Genomic DNA, 19,429 nt, shown 5'->3' with positions numbered 1-19,429 from the left:
CCCATGTGAAAGACTGCAGATGTCCCTATCCCCAGGACACTCTCAAGCACTCACAGCCCCACTAATACTCTGTTCTCTCATCTCTCCTCCCCAGATTAGAGGATTTTCGAGCCATTCTAAAAATGTCAGAGTAGCTGTGGGGGAAGCAAAGTCTCAAGCAAAAGTTTCTGCTAGACGCAGAAGAAAAGAGGCCTGTTAAATGAGAGAAGGGGTATTTACAGAGAAAGGAGCACCTGGCGGAGTGTTTACAGATCTGGCCTTCTCTGACCATGATGTATGCCTCAGTCACACCCTCCCTTTGAAATTTCCAAAGAATGAAATACTGCTGCCTTTTTATATATAGGATGTGTGGTGATTAGCAAAATGGAGACCTCTCCATCATCTGAAATAAATCTAAAACTATTACAAACAAGGCTCATTATACCTCCCAACTTGAATGATGGGCATTGATGCTAATTTTGGAGGGAAGCACCAGGCTACCTAAAGTAGTCAGTGTTTTTGTTTAGTTTTTTACTTTGTCTATTGTAAAGTGGTGTCTTATCAACCTCTCTTTTGTTTGTGATTACTTTAGAAAGGAGGCATTCACGGAAGCCCGGGGTGCCCGAAGAGGAGTTAAAAAAGTCATGGTTATTGTGACAGATGGAGAGTCTCATGACAATCATCGACTGAAGAAGGTCATCCAAGACTGTGAAGATGAAAACATTCAACGGTTTTCCATAGCTGTAAGTGTGTTGCTAGAGATATTTTCAAACTCTTAGGTGTAGAGAAGAGCTGTGTGCATATTGGGTAATTTTATGAAAGTCACACAAACCAGGTTGGAAAAGAGAAAGGTCTCCATTTGAAGGTAAGCCCTGTGAGGACAGACTTGGATCTTGCTCCCTCTGGGTCCTTAGTACCCGGCACAATGCCAGGCCAAACAGACTCTCAACAAACAATCATTGGAAGGAAGGAAGGAAGAAAATAAGGAAACATGGAAAGAGGAAGAAGGAAGCAAAAACATAAGAAGGAAGGAAGGGTGAGAGAAAGAGGACTGAAAAAAAGAAGAGGAAAAGAAGAGGAGGAAAGGAAGGGAAGAGGGTGGGAAGGTGGGAAAAATGCCTTTGCCTTTAAATAAGAGAGAGGATTTGTTCAATATAACAAGAGCAGTGGCCATTGGGCTTCCCTTCCCCATCTGAGCAATTTTCAACTATCTTTTTCATTAATTATCTTCCCCCATCACTTAGCTAAAGTGGGGGAAAGTGCCAGTTGTCTCTGTTTAAATATTAACAACTTCTGACGTTTGACACTTGCTTTTCAGTGAAGTAGACAGGAATTGAATTTTTGTTTTCTGATGCAATTTATAAGCTCCTGGTATAGACATTTCTACCTAAAATGTAGACATTCTAGTGGGGAACAAGTTCTGAAATAAAAAGTTACCCAAATGGTATGCCAATTACTTCAGAGCTAGCTCTAGTTTTAACAGTGTGCTTCTTCAAAGCAGCTTGAAGTTCTTCTCAGACATTAGTGCGTTACTCCTGTAACCTCATTATTCCTGTAGCTTCATGGAACAGCAGGTGAGGGAGCTGAGAAAGAGGCAAGGGCACCCAGTGACTTGGGTGGTCCCAGAGGACAGGGGCAGAGTGGCTTAAGGTCCTCTGATGAGACGTGTGGTATTTCCTCTGGGATGGTCACTGATACTCCCCAGGGAAAAGGATGAGGGCCTTACTGAAGCAAAAGAAAAGAATTGAGAATAAATCTGCCACTGCCTTCTCTCTAGTAAGGAACATTCAAAAGCCACTGCACTGCCTTCAAGACTCACTTTCTCACATTAACATTGAGTGTACGTTATAGTATTTCAGTTGTTGCTCTAAACTACTATCCTTTTTTTTTTTTAAATGGAGTCTCGCTCTGTCACCCAGGCTGGAGTGAAGTGGCGCGATCTCGGCTCACTGCAACCTCCACCTCCCAGGATCAAGCAATTCTCCTGCCTCAGCCTCCCAAGTAGCTGGGACCATAGGCGCACACCACCACACTTGGCTAATTTTTATATTTTTAGTAGAGATGGGGTTTCACCATGTTGGTCGGGCCGGTCTTGAACTACTGACCTCAGGGGATCCACCTGCCTTGACCTCCCAAAGTGCTGGGATTACAGGTGTGAGCCACCACGCCCAGCCCACTATCCATTTAATGATACAAATAAACAAGTCTTTCATAGATTATAAACAGCAGCACTTTAAACAGTAATTTTAGTTCTTTTCTAACTTTCTATAAGTGAAAAATCTGTATCCTTCTTAATCAAAATATCAGTTTTTTAATCTACCATTCTAAATCTAACTTTAAAAAACTACATGTAGATGTGCAGTGGGGGTGAGCTACTCAGGTGGGTAGGGGGAGCCTCGGACCTGGAGGAAAGGGGTGGGGGCAGCCCTCAAGCCCATTGCCCTTGTGCCCACTATCCTCCCAGGCCACAGTGCAGAACCACGGTCGGAAGGGTGCTTGAGGTCTGTTTTGTAACAGGACTTTGAAGCCAGCACCATGGAGCTCTTTGTTTTTAATGATGCCAGACAAGGCTATTATTGGAAAAAGAAATGTGAAGCCAAAAAATTACTGTACCTTCATGGTCACTGGAGGCCAAGACTCTCCTTCTTCTTAGAGGATTTGGATATTCTTAACAAAAAAAAAATCAAGCAATAGCAAAGGGCTCAGTGTCTTTCCTTTATTTTTTGGATTCCAGGAGCATAGCCTTGAATTAATCCTGATCCTTGCTTCGTTCAGGCCAAATTGTAATCATTTGTTGAAACAAACTTTATTTGTTTCTCTGTTTAGAACTATATCTGTGTATTTATTTTAATAATACTATAAGCATCCATGGACCTACCACCCAAATCGAGAGCTAGCTCTCTTTTTTGATAACTACATCTGAGCACATTTACCACCTGCCTTCCTCCACCTGGGTAACCATCAGTCCACTTTCTACATTCCTCAACCCTTGCTCTACTTTTCAAAATAATATTTAGGCACCCATACATATCCAAAAAAATAAATTTTAAGAATATTTCATTGTTTTTAACATTTTAAAAAGAGTGTAATGCTGTATATAATATTTTGGAACTTTTAAAACTTAATACTATATTAAGATTCATCCATAATGTTGCATATCCATATAGTTCATTCTGTTTTTAAAAATTGAAATGATATTTACAATACAGTGAAATGCAAGGTTTCAGTGTGGAAAGTGTGCACGAAGTGAACAATTTGGTGAGTTTTGACAATTACGTGCACCCACATAAGACTTAATCAAGATATAGAGCAATTTCATCATTCCCAGAAAGTTTCCTGTGCTTTCTTTTTTAAAATGTATTTTTAATTTTTATGGATACACGATAGCTGTACATATTTACCTGGTACATGTGATATTTTGATACAGGCATACAGTGGCTAATGATCAAATCTGGGCAATTGGAATATCCATCACCTCAGACACTTATCATTTCTTTGTGTTGGGAATATTCCAAGTCTTCTCCTGTAGCTATTTTGAAATATACAATATGTTTACTGTAGTTGTCCTATAGTGCTACTGAACACTAGCTCTTATTCCTTCCATCTAATTATAGTTTTAAATCCATTAACTAACCCCTCTTCATCCCTGCTTTTCCCCACTACTCTTTCCAGCCTTTGATAACCACCATTCTATTCAGTACGTCTATGAGATCCACATTTTCAGCTCCCACATTTGAGTGAGAACGTAGTGATGTTTGTCCTTCAGTGCTTGGCTTATTTCATTTAATATAATGTTCTTCAGTTCCACCCATGTTGCTGCAAATGACAAAGTTTTGTTCTTTTTAATAGATAAGTAATATTCTGTTGTGAAGATATACTATGTTTTTTTAAATCCATTCATCCATTGATCCATACTTTAGGTTAATTCTATATCTTGTCTATAGTAAACAGTGCTGCAATAAACAGGGGAGTGCAGATATTTCTTCAATATACTGATTTCCTTTCTTTGGGATATATACCCAGCAATTATTTTTTCTTTTTTTTTTTTTTTTCATTTTAAATACACACCTCCTGTAGTAACCACTGATGTGACATACCACCATAGCTCACTTAGATTGCCAATTCTTGAATTTCAAATAAATAAAGCTGTATAGTATGTACTGTGTGTTTAGCTTTTCACTCAACATAATTATTGCTTGTGATATTTTGTGTACTGGGGATTCATTTTTTGTTATTGTTATCTATTTTATGGACCACAATTTGTACTCTACTGTTTATAGACATTTTGCTTGTGTCCAGTTTGAGTTATTGTTATAAATGTATCATGAACACTAAAAAAAAAAAAAAAAAAACCAAAGTGATAATCTTCAGGTAACACTTGCAACTACGGTAAAAACTAATTTTTTTATTTATTACAGAAGTGATTTTTTATTATAAAGTTTTTAAAAAAATATTGAAGCAAATATAAGGAAACACCTAGTGTCCTAATATACAGAAATAAAAAATAATATATTATGATACACATTTTTTCACATTTTTTATGCCCATGTACTTATGTGATTTAAAAAATAGAATTAAGTCATATCTACATATTGGGGATTTTTAAATTTTTTTGCATGTTAAATTTTACATATTATTTTAAAAATGTTTTCACTGTCTTGAACATTTTTATATTAAAAACAGTTTTAACATAAAAAATTTTTACATTAAAAACTAATTTTTTTAGGCAGAAAAAGTACAAACCTTAACAAAGCTAATTAGTTGGACTTCATCAAAATGTAAAACTTCTACTCTTCAGATGACACTGTTGAGAATATGAAAAGACAATCTACAGACAGGAAGAAAACATCTGCAAAACACATAAAGGACTTGCATCCAGACTATATACAGAACTCTTACAACACATTTAAGGGAAAATAAACATCTCGTTTTCTTTTAATGGGAAAAAGATTTGAACAGACACTAACTACACCGAGGAAGAAATACTATAGCAAATAATTGTATGAAAGAGTCTCAACATCATTAGTCATTAGAGAAATGCAAATTAAATAAGACACCACTATATGCTAACACAATTGCTAAAACTAACAAGTGAACAAAAAAAACTGACAATAACAAGTATTGACAAGCATGCAAAGCAGCTGGATCTCTTAGACATTTCTGATGGGAATAGTAAAATGGCAAAATGGGACGATTACTGTGGAAAGCAGTTTGGCAGTTTCTTAAAAAGTTAATCATTCACTTATTGTATGACCCAGCACTTTCATTCCTAGTTCTTTACTCAAGAGAAAAGAAAATATATGTCTATTACAAAGACCTACATGTGAATATTTACAGCAGCATTATTCATAATATGTTGAAGCCGCAAACAACTCAAATGTTCTCATTAAGTAAATTGTAGTGCATCCATACAATGGAATGCTACTCTGCAATAGAAAGGACCCAACTACTGCTACATGCAGCAACACGGATGACTCTGAAAAGCATTGTACAAAGTCACAGAAGCCAGACACAAATGGCTACATACTATATGATTCCTTAAATCTGACATTCTGGAAAAATCAAAGCTATAAGGACAGATTATTTATCGGTGGTTGCCAGGGTTGAACGAGGGGAGGAAGGGATTGACTATAGGGGCAGGAGAGAACTTTTGGGGGTGATGTAAATATTCTACACCTTGATGTGGCAGTAACACAACTATATTGGTTTGTCACACTCATAGAATTGTACATCTAAACAGGGTGAATTTTACTGTATATAATTTATTGCAATAAACCTTACCTTAAAAAAAAAACTAAATGTTTGAGAAAACCTGCTTGGACATCTAAATAATTATAGTTAACAGTCATATATAACTCCTGCTTCTCTCTCCTCTTCATAAAAAAGAATGCCCCTGTCTCCAGCATTTGGTTTCAAACAAGAATATCTCAATTGTTTATTTTCTAGATTGCCAATTTAGATTACCACTTAGTCCAGTATGTGTTTAAAATATATATGTGCTGGACTGTGCCTTGGTAATAGTTTCAGGAAGAATTGCTCATTCAAAAGCAGGCAACTCACTTGCTGATTGCCTTTGCCAGCAGATAATGACATCACTAGCTGGAATAATATCAAAGACATTCAGAAACTATGAATATAACGTTACTTTTGAACTGTCAGATTTTAAAAATACAGCTGTTAGTAACAGGGACACAGAGTACAAGAGGAGAAATTTTCACAGACATACAAAATTGCCCTTTATATTTTTCTACACCAATTGTGGTGTTTATATAACAGTTAATATTAGGGAGTCTACAAATTTTGAAAATCACTCTTCCATAAATATGAAAGTACATAAAAATTCCATTATGCTAAAGTACTCTACACTGTTGTTTACTGACAAAATGCTTGAGATCCTTTATTTAACACATAGAATTTAAAATATATTCTTGCTGTTTCTGTTGTGTCTTAGATTCTTGGCAGCTATAACCGAGGAAATTTAAGCACTGAAAAATTTGTGGAGGAAATAAAATCAATTGCAAGTGAACCCACTGAAAAGCATTTCTTCAACGTCTCTGATGAATTGGCTCTAGTCACCATTGTTAAAACTCTGGGAGAAAGAATATTTGCCCTGGAAGGTATGTCTATTTATCTTATTGCTGCATGTTCTCTCTGCAATTCAAAATCAGTATAATGGGATTTTTGTATTTATTCCTAATACATCAGTAATACTTTTTTTTTTTTTACTGTGTACAATATCTAGCATGGAACAATGCTCTTTTATATAAATCTGTCATTGAGATGGCTGTTTCTCACAACACTGTGTCTGCTAGAGACTCTCTTTGTAAGGGCATGGTAGGGCAGTGCTGATGGGACAGCCGATGAAGACAATGGTCAATGTAGATGTGCCAGGACAAAAATGTTTCCATGTGCTTTGTTCCTTTTCTGTTACATAGATTTGGAAAATGAGGGTACTACCTCTGGTTTGGGTTTTTTTTTGTTTGTTTGTTTCTTCATTTCATATTGAGCTACTACAAGAGTGCTCTTATGCAATAACTTCTTTGTTCATTTATTTTCTCTGTATTTTGCTCCTTGCCCATTTTAAAGGTCTTCATGGAAATTTGCCTTAAAATCCATGGCAATGAAACATTGTTTCACTGTATTTGTCTAAATCATGTTACTTCTTTGCAGATTTTTCCTTGAGTTTTCAATGGTGACTGGCTGTTGAGGATAACAAGTAATGGCATTCCCTATTCTGCCTTAGGTAGAGGATGTCAAGTAGCTAATTACTTTGGAACTAGATCTTTCCTAAAAAACAACAAAAAAAAGTCTTCAGAATTGTTATGCCAGGCAAACTGGCAAAGCTTCTTTCTTCACATTCTTTGATGATCTCTAGTCTCAGGGAACATGCACCTTTTCTCCAACTAGGGAGAGAAACCACCAGAGAATTCTTTTCCCCTTAGGCTACACCCAAATCCAGTTGACCCTGTCCTTGTGAGGACACACTGAAAGACTGTTGTTTCTACATCTTAAAAATAGAAATTTAAAAGCACCTTCTCAGTTTCCCTGATATGATTGATAATAGGAAACAGAAAGACAAAATGGGAATGAGACATAACTGAAAAAAAGTAGACCATTTTGATTGAGTGTCAAGGGGCTGGGAAAATGCAGAAAAGTTAGAATATGAAAATGTATAGAAAGGAAAGAAAATTATTTAGAGTTATGGCTTTCAAACTTTTTCTGAGTGTGACTCACGATAATAACTACATTTTGCTTTTTGACCCAGTGCACATAAATATATACATATAAAAATAAGGCAAGGTTTCACAAGATAATTCTTATTACATGTGATGCACTGTGATGGCTTCTCATCAATTCCATTCTACCCTAATCTCTTTCAATGAAAAAAAAATGCTGGCTATACTCAGTCTGTTGATTTCATGACTGGGTCACAATCTGTACTTAGAACATTTGATTTAGAGGTGATAGGAATCTACAGCCCAGCCAGACTGAATTTCTGTGCCTCCCTTTTCCCCTGGCCTCTTTCCCCTGTGCCTTTAGAAACAGAACACTCTAATTGTTTATGAGTCTGGAGTCCCAGCTGCTTCTGAAGAACTCAGCTGTCTTGTGCTCTGTGTACAAGTCATTTTTAAGTGGCTTTGGTCTCTCAACAGCTCTCCCGGTGTCATTTACCAATAAACCAGATTATGAGCTTGGCTGGCCTTAAGGAAAATACATAAGGTCTTCAAACTAATTGTGTACTTTTAATTTTTAATAACATGGGCTAAGATATGATAGAAACAATCTGTAAAAATAATTTAAAAGAAAAGTTACATAGTTACATTTGATAGTTCAACAGAATATAGTGTCATTTCTAAATCTCCTTTTAAGTAAGCAAGTAACCTAAGACTGGCAAAAATGAAGCCCACTTCAGCTAGGGGAGGGGGAGATCAATTGCCTGAAATGACATTTCAGATTGTTTCTAACCTAACTACACCATGGATTAAAGGTGACAGGTTGAAGAGCCCAAACACTCCAAGAAGTCTCTATATTTAAATATGACATCATTTTATAAGGAACTTTACAGATTACAAATGTCTTCTATATCATCTTTGTTGCTACACTACACCAAAAGCAGTGTTTTGACTAGACTATTTCTTATTTTTTTCATGAGATATTTAAAAAGGCTTTATTTCTTTGTTGCTCGGGAAATCTCCATTTCCTGTCAACATGTATCTTAAGATGACAAATAGCTGTGATTATGAAATTTCTGTTTGCCAAGGACAGTGCCATCTATTGAGGCAAGTATGCCAAGGACTTGCTTAGTACATCAGAAAATGGTCTACTGTCTCCATTTCCCATTGAGCACTGGGAGAAAATGCCAACATTTCTAACCAGAGGCTGCACAGTGGTTAGAGTGGCTGGCCCAAACACCCATGAACAGTCCAGGGAGGAGTTTGAAGCAAGAAGCCCAGGAGAATATAGTGGTCTATTACCATGATGCCACTGCAGCAGGAAGAACATCACATAGCGTCCTTCTGTCTGTTCTCAGCTGAAGGCAGAATAGCGGCAGGGCAGGTGCTGAAAATAATGCAGGTTTCCGTTGCTGCATTCTTATTGATCTTGCAGATAAGTGAGAAAACACCTGAAAGCATTGTGGACTGAAAATACATGTTTAAATTAAAGTTAAAGTGCATCTCAGTCATTTAAATTACAGGGCAATTCACACAAGAGATTAAAATGATATATTTGAATTCTTCATTGCCCCGTCTAATCTAGTCCTACAAAGGTAATTACTGATGTATTTGTTCACAATTTTATCCATGTAAATAACTAACAAATAGTTACATTCACAAATTTGACTATTCTCTTGCCTCAACGAAAGGGCAGACTGACTTTCTTAAGTGCTATTTTTAACTTATCTGCAAGGCCAAATAAATCAGTAACCCCTAGTGCAAGCAAATAAATCAACATTCCATCAATTCCCTCAGGAAATTGTGGCTTTGGGTTTGTGAATATTTTGAGAATAATTTGAGAGTAGCAGACTGCCATGGAATGCTCTGAATTATCTCTGCATTTCAGTAAAGAGCTTCAAAATGGGTACAGGATCTTTTAAAAATGTATGATTGAATGGCATGTGGGCAGCCCTGTCACAAAGACCCCTCCGGATCTGTGAGTGATACTTACCACCAGTAATTAGAGCAAATAAATGCATACTAAAATACCTAAACCCTTTATCACACAATGAAATTCTGACAGGATCTATGGCCTGAATATGGGTGGCACTGATGGAGTTGAGGAACCTCTTTAAATATGTGAATGAAATTTTTTTCAGTCCCATAACATATTAAGGGAGTTTAGCCTAAAGGCTCAGCAGGGTTCCCAAGGCATGAATTTGGACAGGAATTTCCTACTGTAGTACATCCAACTTGAGCCATGTGGACCCAAAGCACCATAGGATCCACAACATGCTACAGTATAAGAATGGAGATTTCTCAACCCCTCTGGCAAGGACAGGGCTGCTAATGAGCAAGAATTTGAGACATGAGCCCTTTGACTATTTTTCTCTGTCTTCTACCAAGGCCTACCTAGAAATTTGGGGTTGAGAAATGTATGGCTGAAAATGCCCTAAGATGTTTGAAGTTCTGGTTGGTAAGACCACAAGCTCTACCAGGTATCTGTATTCTGCAAGTCAGTAGTGCATGAAAAGGCATTGTTACTTATTTACAGTGATATTTTCCTATGTTATAGCTACAGCTGACCAGTCAGCAGCTTCATTTGAAATGGAAATGTCTCAGACTGGCTTCAGTGCTCATTATTCACAGGTATGTTGACCAGTTGGTGAAAAATGAAATATATGTTTGCAAGACTTCCCTTCCCAAAACCAACATCTAGCCATCAGTATGTAAGTGCAACGTGCAGTTCATAGCTTGAACAATTATGCAGGCTATGATGACGTTTTCTAATTCAAATAGGAAAATGTCATTTCACAAGCTTCTTATTAAGAAAATATGTTCTCTCACACAGTTCACTACATTGTACTAATAGTTGTGAATCAGACAGTGTGAGCTTTGCCTTGTAATTATGTATCTGTCTAAATGAAATAATTTAACATATTTGCTACAGATGTGGAATATTTTTCCACAGTGTCAAGGAATTCAAGGGTCTTATTAGAATTCCATGTTCAAGACCTAGGATGCTGGGCACCCAGAATAAAGTAGAAAGACAAGATTAGAAAATATATCATTTGCAGTTAATGAAAGAAAAGGCATAATGGTCCTTGCAAAAGAATATTGACATTTCCATGTACAATTTTACTGTATAACTTGGGCAAGTTATTTGTGCCTCGATTTCCTTTTCTGTAAAACAGGTATGGTAACAATAGCATCTAGCCCACAGTGTTATCATGAGGATTATATAAGCTAATAAATGTAAAGCACTTTGAACAGTATACCTATACACATTGTTAATGGTGTTTAAGTATTTCCCCTTATTATTTTTATTAAATATTATTATCTTATTTATTTGCATGTAAGGACTGGGTCATGCTTGGAGCAGTAGGAGCCTATGATTGGAATGGAACAGTTGTCATGCAGAAGGCTAGTCAAATCATAATCCCTCGAAACACAACCTTTAATGTTGAGTCTACCAAAAAGAATGAACCGCTTGCTTCTTATTTAGGTAAGGTTTGGATATAATTATAAAAGAGTTGTTTTACTTTTCCATTTTTTACCTTTAGCATTATTTGCTTATGTTTCTATAGGCTTGCAACCATATAGCAAGATTATTTCAACGAGTTGGGTATTTTCCAGAACCCATGCAAAGTTTCAGGCCTCTGAGCAGCTTTAGTTAGTCAAAATGACATACACGGGAGTCCTTTTTTGTTAGTAGGGCTGTCTAATGCAGGGAATGGTTTAGGTTGATATGTGCCCTTTCTGATATGTTCAGTTTCTCTGTGTCTGGTATCAACTTTAACTTCAAGGAGAACTTTGAACCTGGTGGACAAGAAATGAGAGTAGAAAAGGAAACCTCGACTTCTCCTAAATCCTGAAAACCAAACTCATATTGTCTTAAATGTCTTCTATCATTAATTTCTCTCTATGGGTCCTAATTTGGGAAAAGAAAAATGTATTTTGTCATGCAACTTCTTCTTTAATAGCTCCATTCACAATCAGACAAATATTGAACTTAAACCCAGTGATGTAACATGATCTTGTTTCCCAGTGTCTTGCCAGAAATGAGGAGTTGTATGTCTGGTACCACTTTATTTGGGATCTATACCAAGCTGAGCAACACCTGGGGGATGCCAGGGAACTCTCCCCTCACTGAAAAAAGATATTCACCAACAGTTGGGAGGACCTAAAATAAAAAGGACCATCAGGATATGGCTTCCCAGCTCTTACTCACTCAACAAATATTTGGGGGATCCTCTTTTGCCCCAGGCATTGATCTTAGTGCTGGGAATAAAGTGATAAAGAAAACACATACCTTGGCCTGGAAGCATTCACAGCTTCACGTGTTAGCCTTCCTCTCTGGGATCTTTCTGTCCCGGAGACAAGTCTTTTTCTCTCTGTCCCAGTTGCTTTCTATTTTACCAGGAAGGTGGCAGGTCTTTACTGCGGTGTTTATACATCTCCTTATTGAAGGACACCTATTAAAGCTGTAGGGGCAGCAGGACTTAAGAAGAATAAAAGGACTAGAGTTTTAGATGACTAAAAATGTAACAGTCAACAGCAGCTGCACTGTGACTGCTAAAATCTCTTAAGACATGTAGAACTGCATGAATGAAAGTCCAGTCTGTTTCTCATAGAAATCCTGTTGCATTCCACTCTGGTCAGACAACAGCTAGAGTATCTGGTTGTTCTAAGTATCACATACTACAAGGAGAAAATGACAAACTAGGATGTGCCAGTAAAATATTACACAGAAAAGTCAGCTCCAGAAGCAATTCCCTGCTACAAGTCTCACTCTCTCCAAAACTTAAAGAAATTGAAGCTTAGAAAACAAAGTGTGCATTGCATGTCTTTTAGGTATTTGAAGGATTGTGATATAAAATATAGGGGTTAGGCTTAAAATTCATTTCAAATTTTAGCATTAAAAGAGATCCTATGGAGCATGTAGTCTTAATTTCCAATCAAGAAACTGAGAGATAGAACAATTATGTCCCAGCTGCCTATGGCAGGTGTGAAACCACAATTGAGGCTTCTTGATTCTTATGTCAGTGTTTATATCATGATACCAAAATAACTGATTCTGGGTTGATTAAGAAAGCACTGCACGAATATTGAGTACCAGCAATGTGCCAAACACTGAGTTTATAGGGAATAAAAAGATATATGGGGCAGGTCAGTTCCTACATTGATAAACCTTACTTTTTTGGGTGAGAGACAATAATGAAACAAGCAATCACTATCAGTATGATATGTGCTATGATACAGAATACCTAAAAAAGAGGGCTGGGGATTAGATTAGATATCTTCTAAAAGTTCGTTACATCCTAAGGTTCTATGAGACTGTTTATGTGAAATACCTTGGAATCAAGAACCAGCTTAACCTGAGGCTTCTATTATATGTAGAATAAATGTAGAACATTTATCTTCCTATATAATGGATGACATATAAATTAGTAAAACTCCTTATGAAAGGCATTTGACAATGTGTTTACAGAGCTATAAAAAATGTTCGTACCACATTTATACAGAAATTTCACTTCTGTGGACCTAACCTAAGGAAAAAAATCCAATATTTAAGAATGCCAAGTGAACAATGATTTCTATTGTATTATTATTTATGTTATTGGGGGAAATGCCATTATCCTAAATGCCCCAAAATATGCAGATAGTTAAGTAAATAGTAAATCCACTTAATGAATATTACACACCCATAAAAATAAAAATTATAAAGCTGCTGATTCTATGATACTAAAGACTTGAAGCAGTTATGGTACAAGGTGTACAATTAGCGATAGCCATGAGGTCATAGAGACTTGAGCTTGTTTTCTGATTCTGCCCCTGGCTATGGCTTTAGGCAAATTACTTTCCCCCTCAAAGCCTCAATTTTCCTATTTCTAAAATGGAAATAATTACACCATATATATCATTTGGGTTGTTAGATTAAGTAATGACTATATTTAGTACTGTGCCTGACACACAGTTAACACTCAATGGGTGTTGTCTATTATTTTATTATGTAAATGTTATTTTGTATTTTTTTATTATGTAATGTTATATAATAAACATTCCTCTTATTAGTATTGTGGTAGGCAGAATAATGATCCCCAAAGATGTCCATGTCCTAATCCCTGGACCCATGAATAGGTTACTTTGCATGGCAAAAGGGACTTTTCAGATATGATGAAATTAAGGATCCCGAGTTGGGAAGATTATCCTCAGATATCTGGCTGGACCTGATATAATCAAGCATTCTAAAAATCAGAGAACCTCTCCTGGATGTGGCCAGAGGGAGACAGAACTATGGAGAAATGGTCAGAGAGATGCAGTGTTGTTGGCTTTAAAGATGGAGGGGGGCCACAAGCCAAAAACTGTAGATGGCTCTAGAGCTACAAAGGGCAAGAAAACCGATTCTCCTTGATAGGCTCCCAAAAGGAACACTGACCTGCCAATATCCTGATGTTTAGTCCAGGAAGCTCTATGCCAGACTTCTAATAAACAGAATTGTAAGATAAAAAGTTCGTGATGCTTTAAGCCACCAACTTGTGGTAATTTGTTACAGCAGCAGTAGAAAACTCATACATAATACAAAATAATAATAGTAGCTGACATTAGTACTATTACTAATAAGTATTGAGTATTTACAAATTTAAAGACACTGTGTAAAGTCCACAAAGATGTGTATGATATTGTTGCCACTCTTAGGAAGCCCACACATTTTAATTGATAACACTGTAGTTTTTGGTATTCTTAATTATATGTGATTAAATTCCTTTAAAATAAATAAGCTCTTAAGAATCCTAAATTTGTCATTCCCAAAAAGCTTTGGTTAAACGTTGCTTAAAGCAGATGTGGAGAATTCAACTTAAAGATGCCACTGCAAGTAAGAAAATATTAAAAGAATCTTATTTCTGAGCACAGTATTTATAATATATGACTTCTCTCTGTCCAAAAAGGAAATTTTTGGATATGTTTTCTACAGTGTGCTGAGATTTTCTTTTCTGTTTCAGAAATTATTTCATTAGCTTACTCACAAGTGAGGGTATATGACATTTTGCCAACATAAAGTCTAATACATGTAAGATTTCTTTCAAAATAGAAAAGCATTCAGAAAAGGCAGGACAAATACCTTGTTTTTTTTTTTTTCACCCAAAATAATATTCTAAATCTGAAATGAAGTTTTCAAAATGTTTCTTTGTGGGGGTCACAAATTGAGAAGAGACTGAGTGTATTTTTTCATAAACTGTATGGATTGCAAGTTGCAAGGCTATGAAAAATCTTATGAAGGAAGTAGAGAGGCAGAGGCTCTATTAGAAAAATCCCGTGCTTATCAATAATGATCAGGAAACTGTAAGAACTCAAGCTGTCGAACATCTGTCTCAGGACATAGTCATACCCCATCTTTCTATTACCCAAACTGCCTTATGCCAATACAGGCATTGCAAGTGAATTTGGTGGTGAAAATACAGCTGGGATTATGTTCCCCTGCCTCCTCCACCCACAGTTTGCTGAATTCTATTCCTGCCATACAGCTTCCAAAGGAGAAGGAAAGATGTGAGGCAATGTCATGGCATCAAGACAGATCATACCTGTTTCCCATTACCTCACTAGATCCTGGCCCTTTTCCCAAGAAGTGAATTATGAGAGCTGACAGAATTCATTATTCATAAATCCATGCAAAGGGCTATGCCATCCATTTTAGCCTTTTTTTCCTCTTTTTTTTTCTCTTTATTTGAGACAGAGTTTCTCTCTTATTGCCCAGGCTGGAGTGCAGTGGCATGATCTCTGCTCACTGCAACCTCCACCTCCTGGGTTCAAGTGATTCTCCTGCCTCAGCCTCCTGAGTAACTGGGATTACAGGTGCCTGCTACCATCCCCGGCTAATTTTTTATATTTTTGGTAGAGACCGGGTTTCATCATGTTGGCCAGACTGGTCTCGAACTCCTGACCTCAGGTGATCCACCTGCCTCGGATTCCCAAAGTGCTGGGATTACAGGCATGCACCACCGCGCCCAGCCCTTTTCTTCCATCTTATTCTTTTCTTTTTCAGGAAACACTATTAAGCTTAAATATTTATAATTATTTTCCTTCTATTAAAATTAGGCTTTACTTGGCTCTGGCTCTCTTTTTCTTTTCTTCTTTCTTGTCTTTAGACACCCAAGCCTCAATTAGTAACTACGCTAACTGGTAACAGTAACTACTGTCCCTGAGATTATTTCAGCTAATATTTTTAGTTATCAAGTATAAGTCATCAAAGAGAGTTAACTAAATAATCTCACAACTCCTAGCCTCAAACATAATTTTTAACTCATTTTTAAAAGAGGCCTTTTATCAAGTTACATTCACAGCTCTGCAAATTACACACACACACACACACAAACACACACGTACTAACACTCTCATTCTACTCCTTTCTTTGTATTTCTTAGTAGAGTGGCATGAAATAAAACGGCCTTCATTTTGCACATTCTTCTTTTCCATTTTATGTATGTATAAACATGGCCTGAAAGATTCATTTTAAAACAATATTGTGGTTAGTAATATAAACATGTAACACACTACATGTTCAAAAAAATATTTTAGATTCTATTATGTATAATAATAAAAAACCCTCAAAGAAAGATGAAGGAATGAGAATGTGAGGAATATTCATAAAGGATAATATGCCTGAGGAATTGTGTTCCTTTAGCACTTGTAAGAATAAACATACTGTATAAAAACTTTTGTTCCTTTTTAACATTTTTGAAAGAAAGTCAAACCTACTTTACAGTAAAATACTTGGTAAGTGAGTTAGAAAAATGATCTTTTTCTCAGTGAGAAGTGCTATTCTGTGGCATTTTGAAAAATAATCTTACTTCTGCTCCACTGAAGAAATCTGGTTATTAAAAGAGTTATTCCTTTTATAAAATCAAAATCTGCATGTGGCAATTTTTATTCATTGATATGGCTCTCTTCTCAAAACACAAAGAACAAATCTAACTTTTCACTCAAAAATTAATCTTAAAGACACAATTTATGCTCTTCCTGTAAGCAGCCTGAGATGATCTCTTAAAATGGTTTACTATTCACTTGACCCAGAACAACCCAAAAAATCATTCAAATCAAGAGATTGAAATCTTCGTGTTCACTTTAAGAACATCCATGAAGCTACCCAGGCAATCAAGGGTTATGTATATCTGAAAAGCCACCAAGTATCTGAAAGATGTGACTTTACAGAAGCAGTGTGTGCCGTTCCATCATTGCAATGGTGGAGCTGGTAGATGTGTCCAAAGCCAAACCGTGGAGCTGGACAGAGGGTTTATGGCCCCAAAAGAGTGCTGAAAGTTTGTTGCACATGCATACAAATGTAAAAAGCAGTGCTGATCTTAAAGGTTTGTATGTAGAGTCTCTTGATCATTGTGTACATCTAGGTGGGCGAAGCACCCAAGATACACTGGCTCTGTTTACAGGGCTCATGGTCAGATTAACCCATACGTGACCTCCACCCCCACTATCGCACCCACCGCACTGAAATGATGCTTACTGAAATAGAACAAATTTTTCTAAGCCAGAGGAGGAGGTTGCATAGAAGAAAAAGGTATTCCAGAAGAAACCGAAGAAACAAAAATAATGACCCAGGAATAATTTCAATATAAAATATATGCAAATAAAATCAAAAGTAGAAAAAAGACAATCAAAATTTTAAAGAGCATGGAAGCTCAATTAAAATAGAGGAAAGAACCGGGCACAGTGGCTCACGCCTGTAATCCCAGCACTTTGGGAGGCCGAGGCGAGTGCATCAGGAGGTCAGGAGATTGAGACCATCCTGGCTAACACGGTGAAACCCCGTCTTACTAAAAATACAAAAAATTAGCCAGGCGTGGTGGCGGGCGCCTGTAGTCCCAGCTACTCGGGAGGCTGAGGCAGGAGAATGGCGTGAACCCGGGAGGTGGAGCTTGCAGTGAGCTGAGATCGCGCCACTGCACTCCAACCTGGACAACAGAGCAAGACTCCGTCTCAAAAAAAAAAAAAAAAAAAAAAAAAAAAAAAAAAAAAAAGAAGAAATATCAGATACGTGAAAAATGATTCAAGCTCTCTGTTGAATAAAGTCACATTAAAATCACAGAAAGGTACTGTTGTTAGACAATGTTTAACACCTATTAAAACATACACAAATTTAAATAATAGTGATGATACACAAAGCCTGGGACAGTTTCATGAAATTGTCTTTCATATGGCGGTTCATAGAACAAAGTAGTACAAATTTTCTGGAAACAATTTTCTAGACACTATAAGAACCATTAAAAACGTGATCCAGTGATCTATTCCTTGAAATGTACTGTCAAAAAATCCAGAAGAGGGACAAATTTAAATGCTCCAAGGTGTCTTTGAAATCTGAAGCATAATACCAAAAATATTAAAACCACCTGAATTCTAGTGTTTTATCGGGAAATGGCCATGTAATATAAATGCAACGTCTTTATGCTTTAACCAAGAGAAATCATCTTCAATTATTTAAAATTACAATTTTAAAAGCTAGTAGCAGCACAGAAAAGGTTTACATTTTCTATGATTCCAATTATATGAAAAGTGTTAATTTCTGTAGTGCAGACACATATATCCAAATGAAATACAATTGATTTATTACAAATTGGGGTGGGGATGTGCAATTTTTTATGTGTGTCATCATTGTTATATCATTTGTGATTTTAAATAATGAAAAACTCAGATTGGGGGAAAACAACTTCTCAGGAGAAAGCAGTTGTGGTAGATAGAGAGCATATTAAAAGCTTCCACCAAAACAAATTCTTACATGCATTGAAGAAAAAATATTATTTTCAAAATATAACCATATAAAAATGATTATCTTGGCCATTTAAAAAGAGTCTTAATTTATTACATGAAGCCTTTAAGGGTCCAGGTGGTATATCTGGAATCTTTCTTTTGTTAGGTTACACTGTAAACTCTGCTACTGCTTCTTCTGGAGATGTGCTCTATATTGCTGGACAGCCTCGGTACAATCATACAGGCCAGGTCATTATCTACAGGATGGAAGATGGAAACATCAAAATTCTCCAGACGCTCAGTGGAGAACAGGTAAACTTGAAAAATATTCTTTTATTTAAATTAATCTATTCATACTCTATGTATATTTACTGTCTATTGTCCTAAACTTTTAAAAATGCAATACCCACATATTCAGTAACAACTGGGAACAGGGCCCTGTGTTAGGTTCTTTGGAAGGATGTATAGTGTCTGTATCTTTGTCTTCATGTTGGATGGGTGTGGAGGTAAGATACACAATAGATGTGGATACAGATGTACAAATATATATACAAGAAAAGAGATCCAAAACATTAAGAGGCATGAAATTACCAGTGGCCCAGACAATACAGTCAGAATATGATGGGATGGCTTTAAGCTAGGATTGGTGCAGAAAAGCTTATTAGAAGATGAAATTTGGGCTGAATCTACAAGGGATGATAGAATGTGGATAGGTAGAAAGAGCAGTGAAAGAGAAAGTTAAAAAGATAACATGGACCCATATGATGTGAGGTTTTGAATGGCAAATTAAGAGCTTGGATTTTATCCTGGAGGTAATGGGAAACTGTCTGTAATATTTAAAATTGAAAAATTCTTCTTAGGTAGTATTGAATATTAAAAGAAGTTTGGGCAATGATACATGAAATAACATTTACATATGTATATATAAAAACTGAAAGAAACATCGTAAATATGCAAACATTTACACACACACACACACACACATATTAACTGAAAGAAAGATCTAACATGCTTTTTGTTGTTATTTTTGAATTGTG

General features: G+C 36.4%; 1 protein-coding gene across 1 annotated transcript in view; it reads left to right on the top strand.

Moving 5' to 3' along the window:
- ITGA1 (integrin subunit alpha 1) overlaps nt 1-19,429 on the top strand; it is a 173,324-nt gene that overhangs the window by 105,015 nt on the left and 48,880 nt on the right. Inside the window, exons 8-12 of the mRNA XM_517769.9 lie at nt 572-722; nt 6,431-6,596; nt 10,210-10,283; nt 10,995-11,139; nt 18,559-18,704. Of these exons, the coding sequence (XP_517769.2) occupies nt 572-722; nt 6,431-6,596; nt 10,210-10,283; nt 10,995-11,139; nt 18,559-18,704 (682 nt within the window). The remainder of the gene's footprint in view (nt 1-571; nt 723-6,430; nt 6,597-10,209; nt 10,284-10,994; nt 11,140-18,558; nt 18,705-19,429) is intronic.

This window comes from Pan troglodytes, chromosome 4 (genome assembly GCF_028858775.2).
Source record: "Pan troglodytes isolate AG18354 chromosome 4, NHGRI_mPanTro3-v2.0_pri, whole genome shotgun sequence".
Taxonomy (NCBI): Eukaryota; Metazoa; Chordata; class Mammalia; order Primates; family Hominidae; genus Pan; species Pan troglodytes.
The sequence above is the reverse complement of the archived record's forward strand: the minus strand, read 5'-3'. Positions and strand labels throughout refer to the sequence as shown.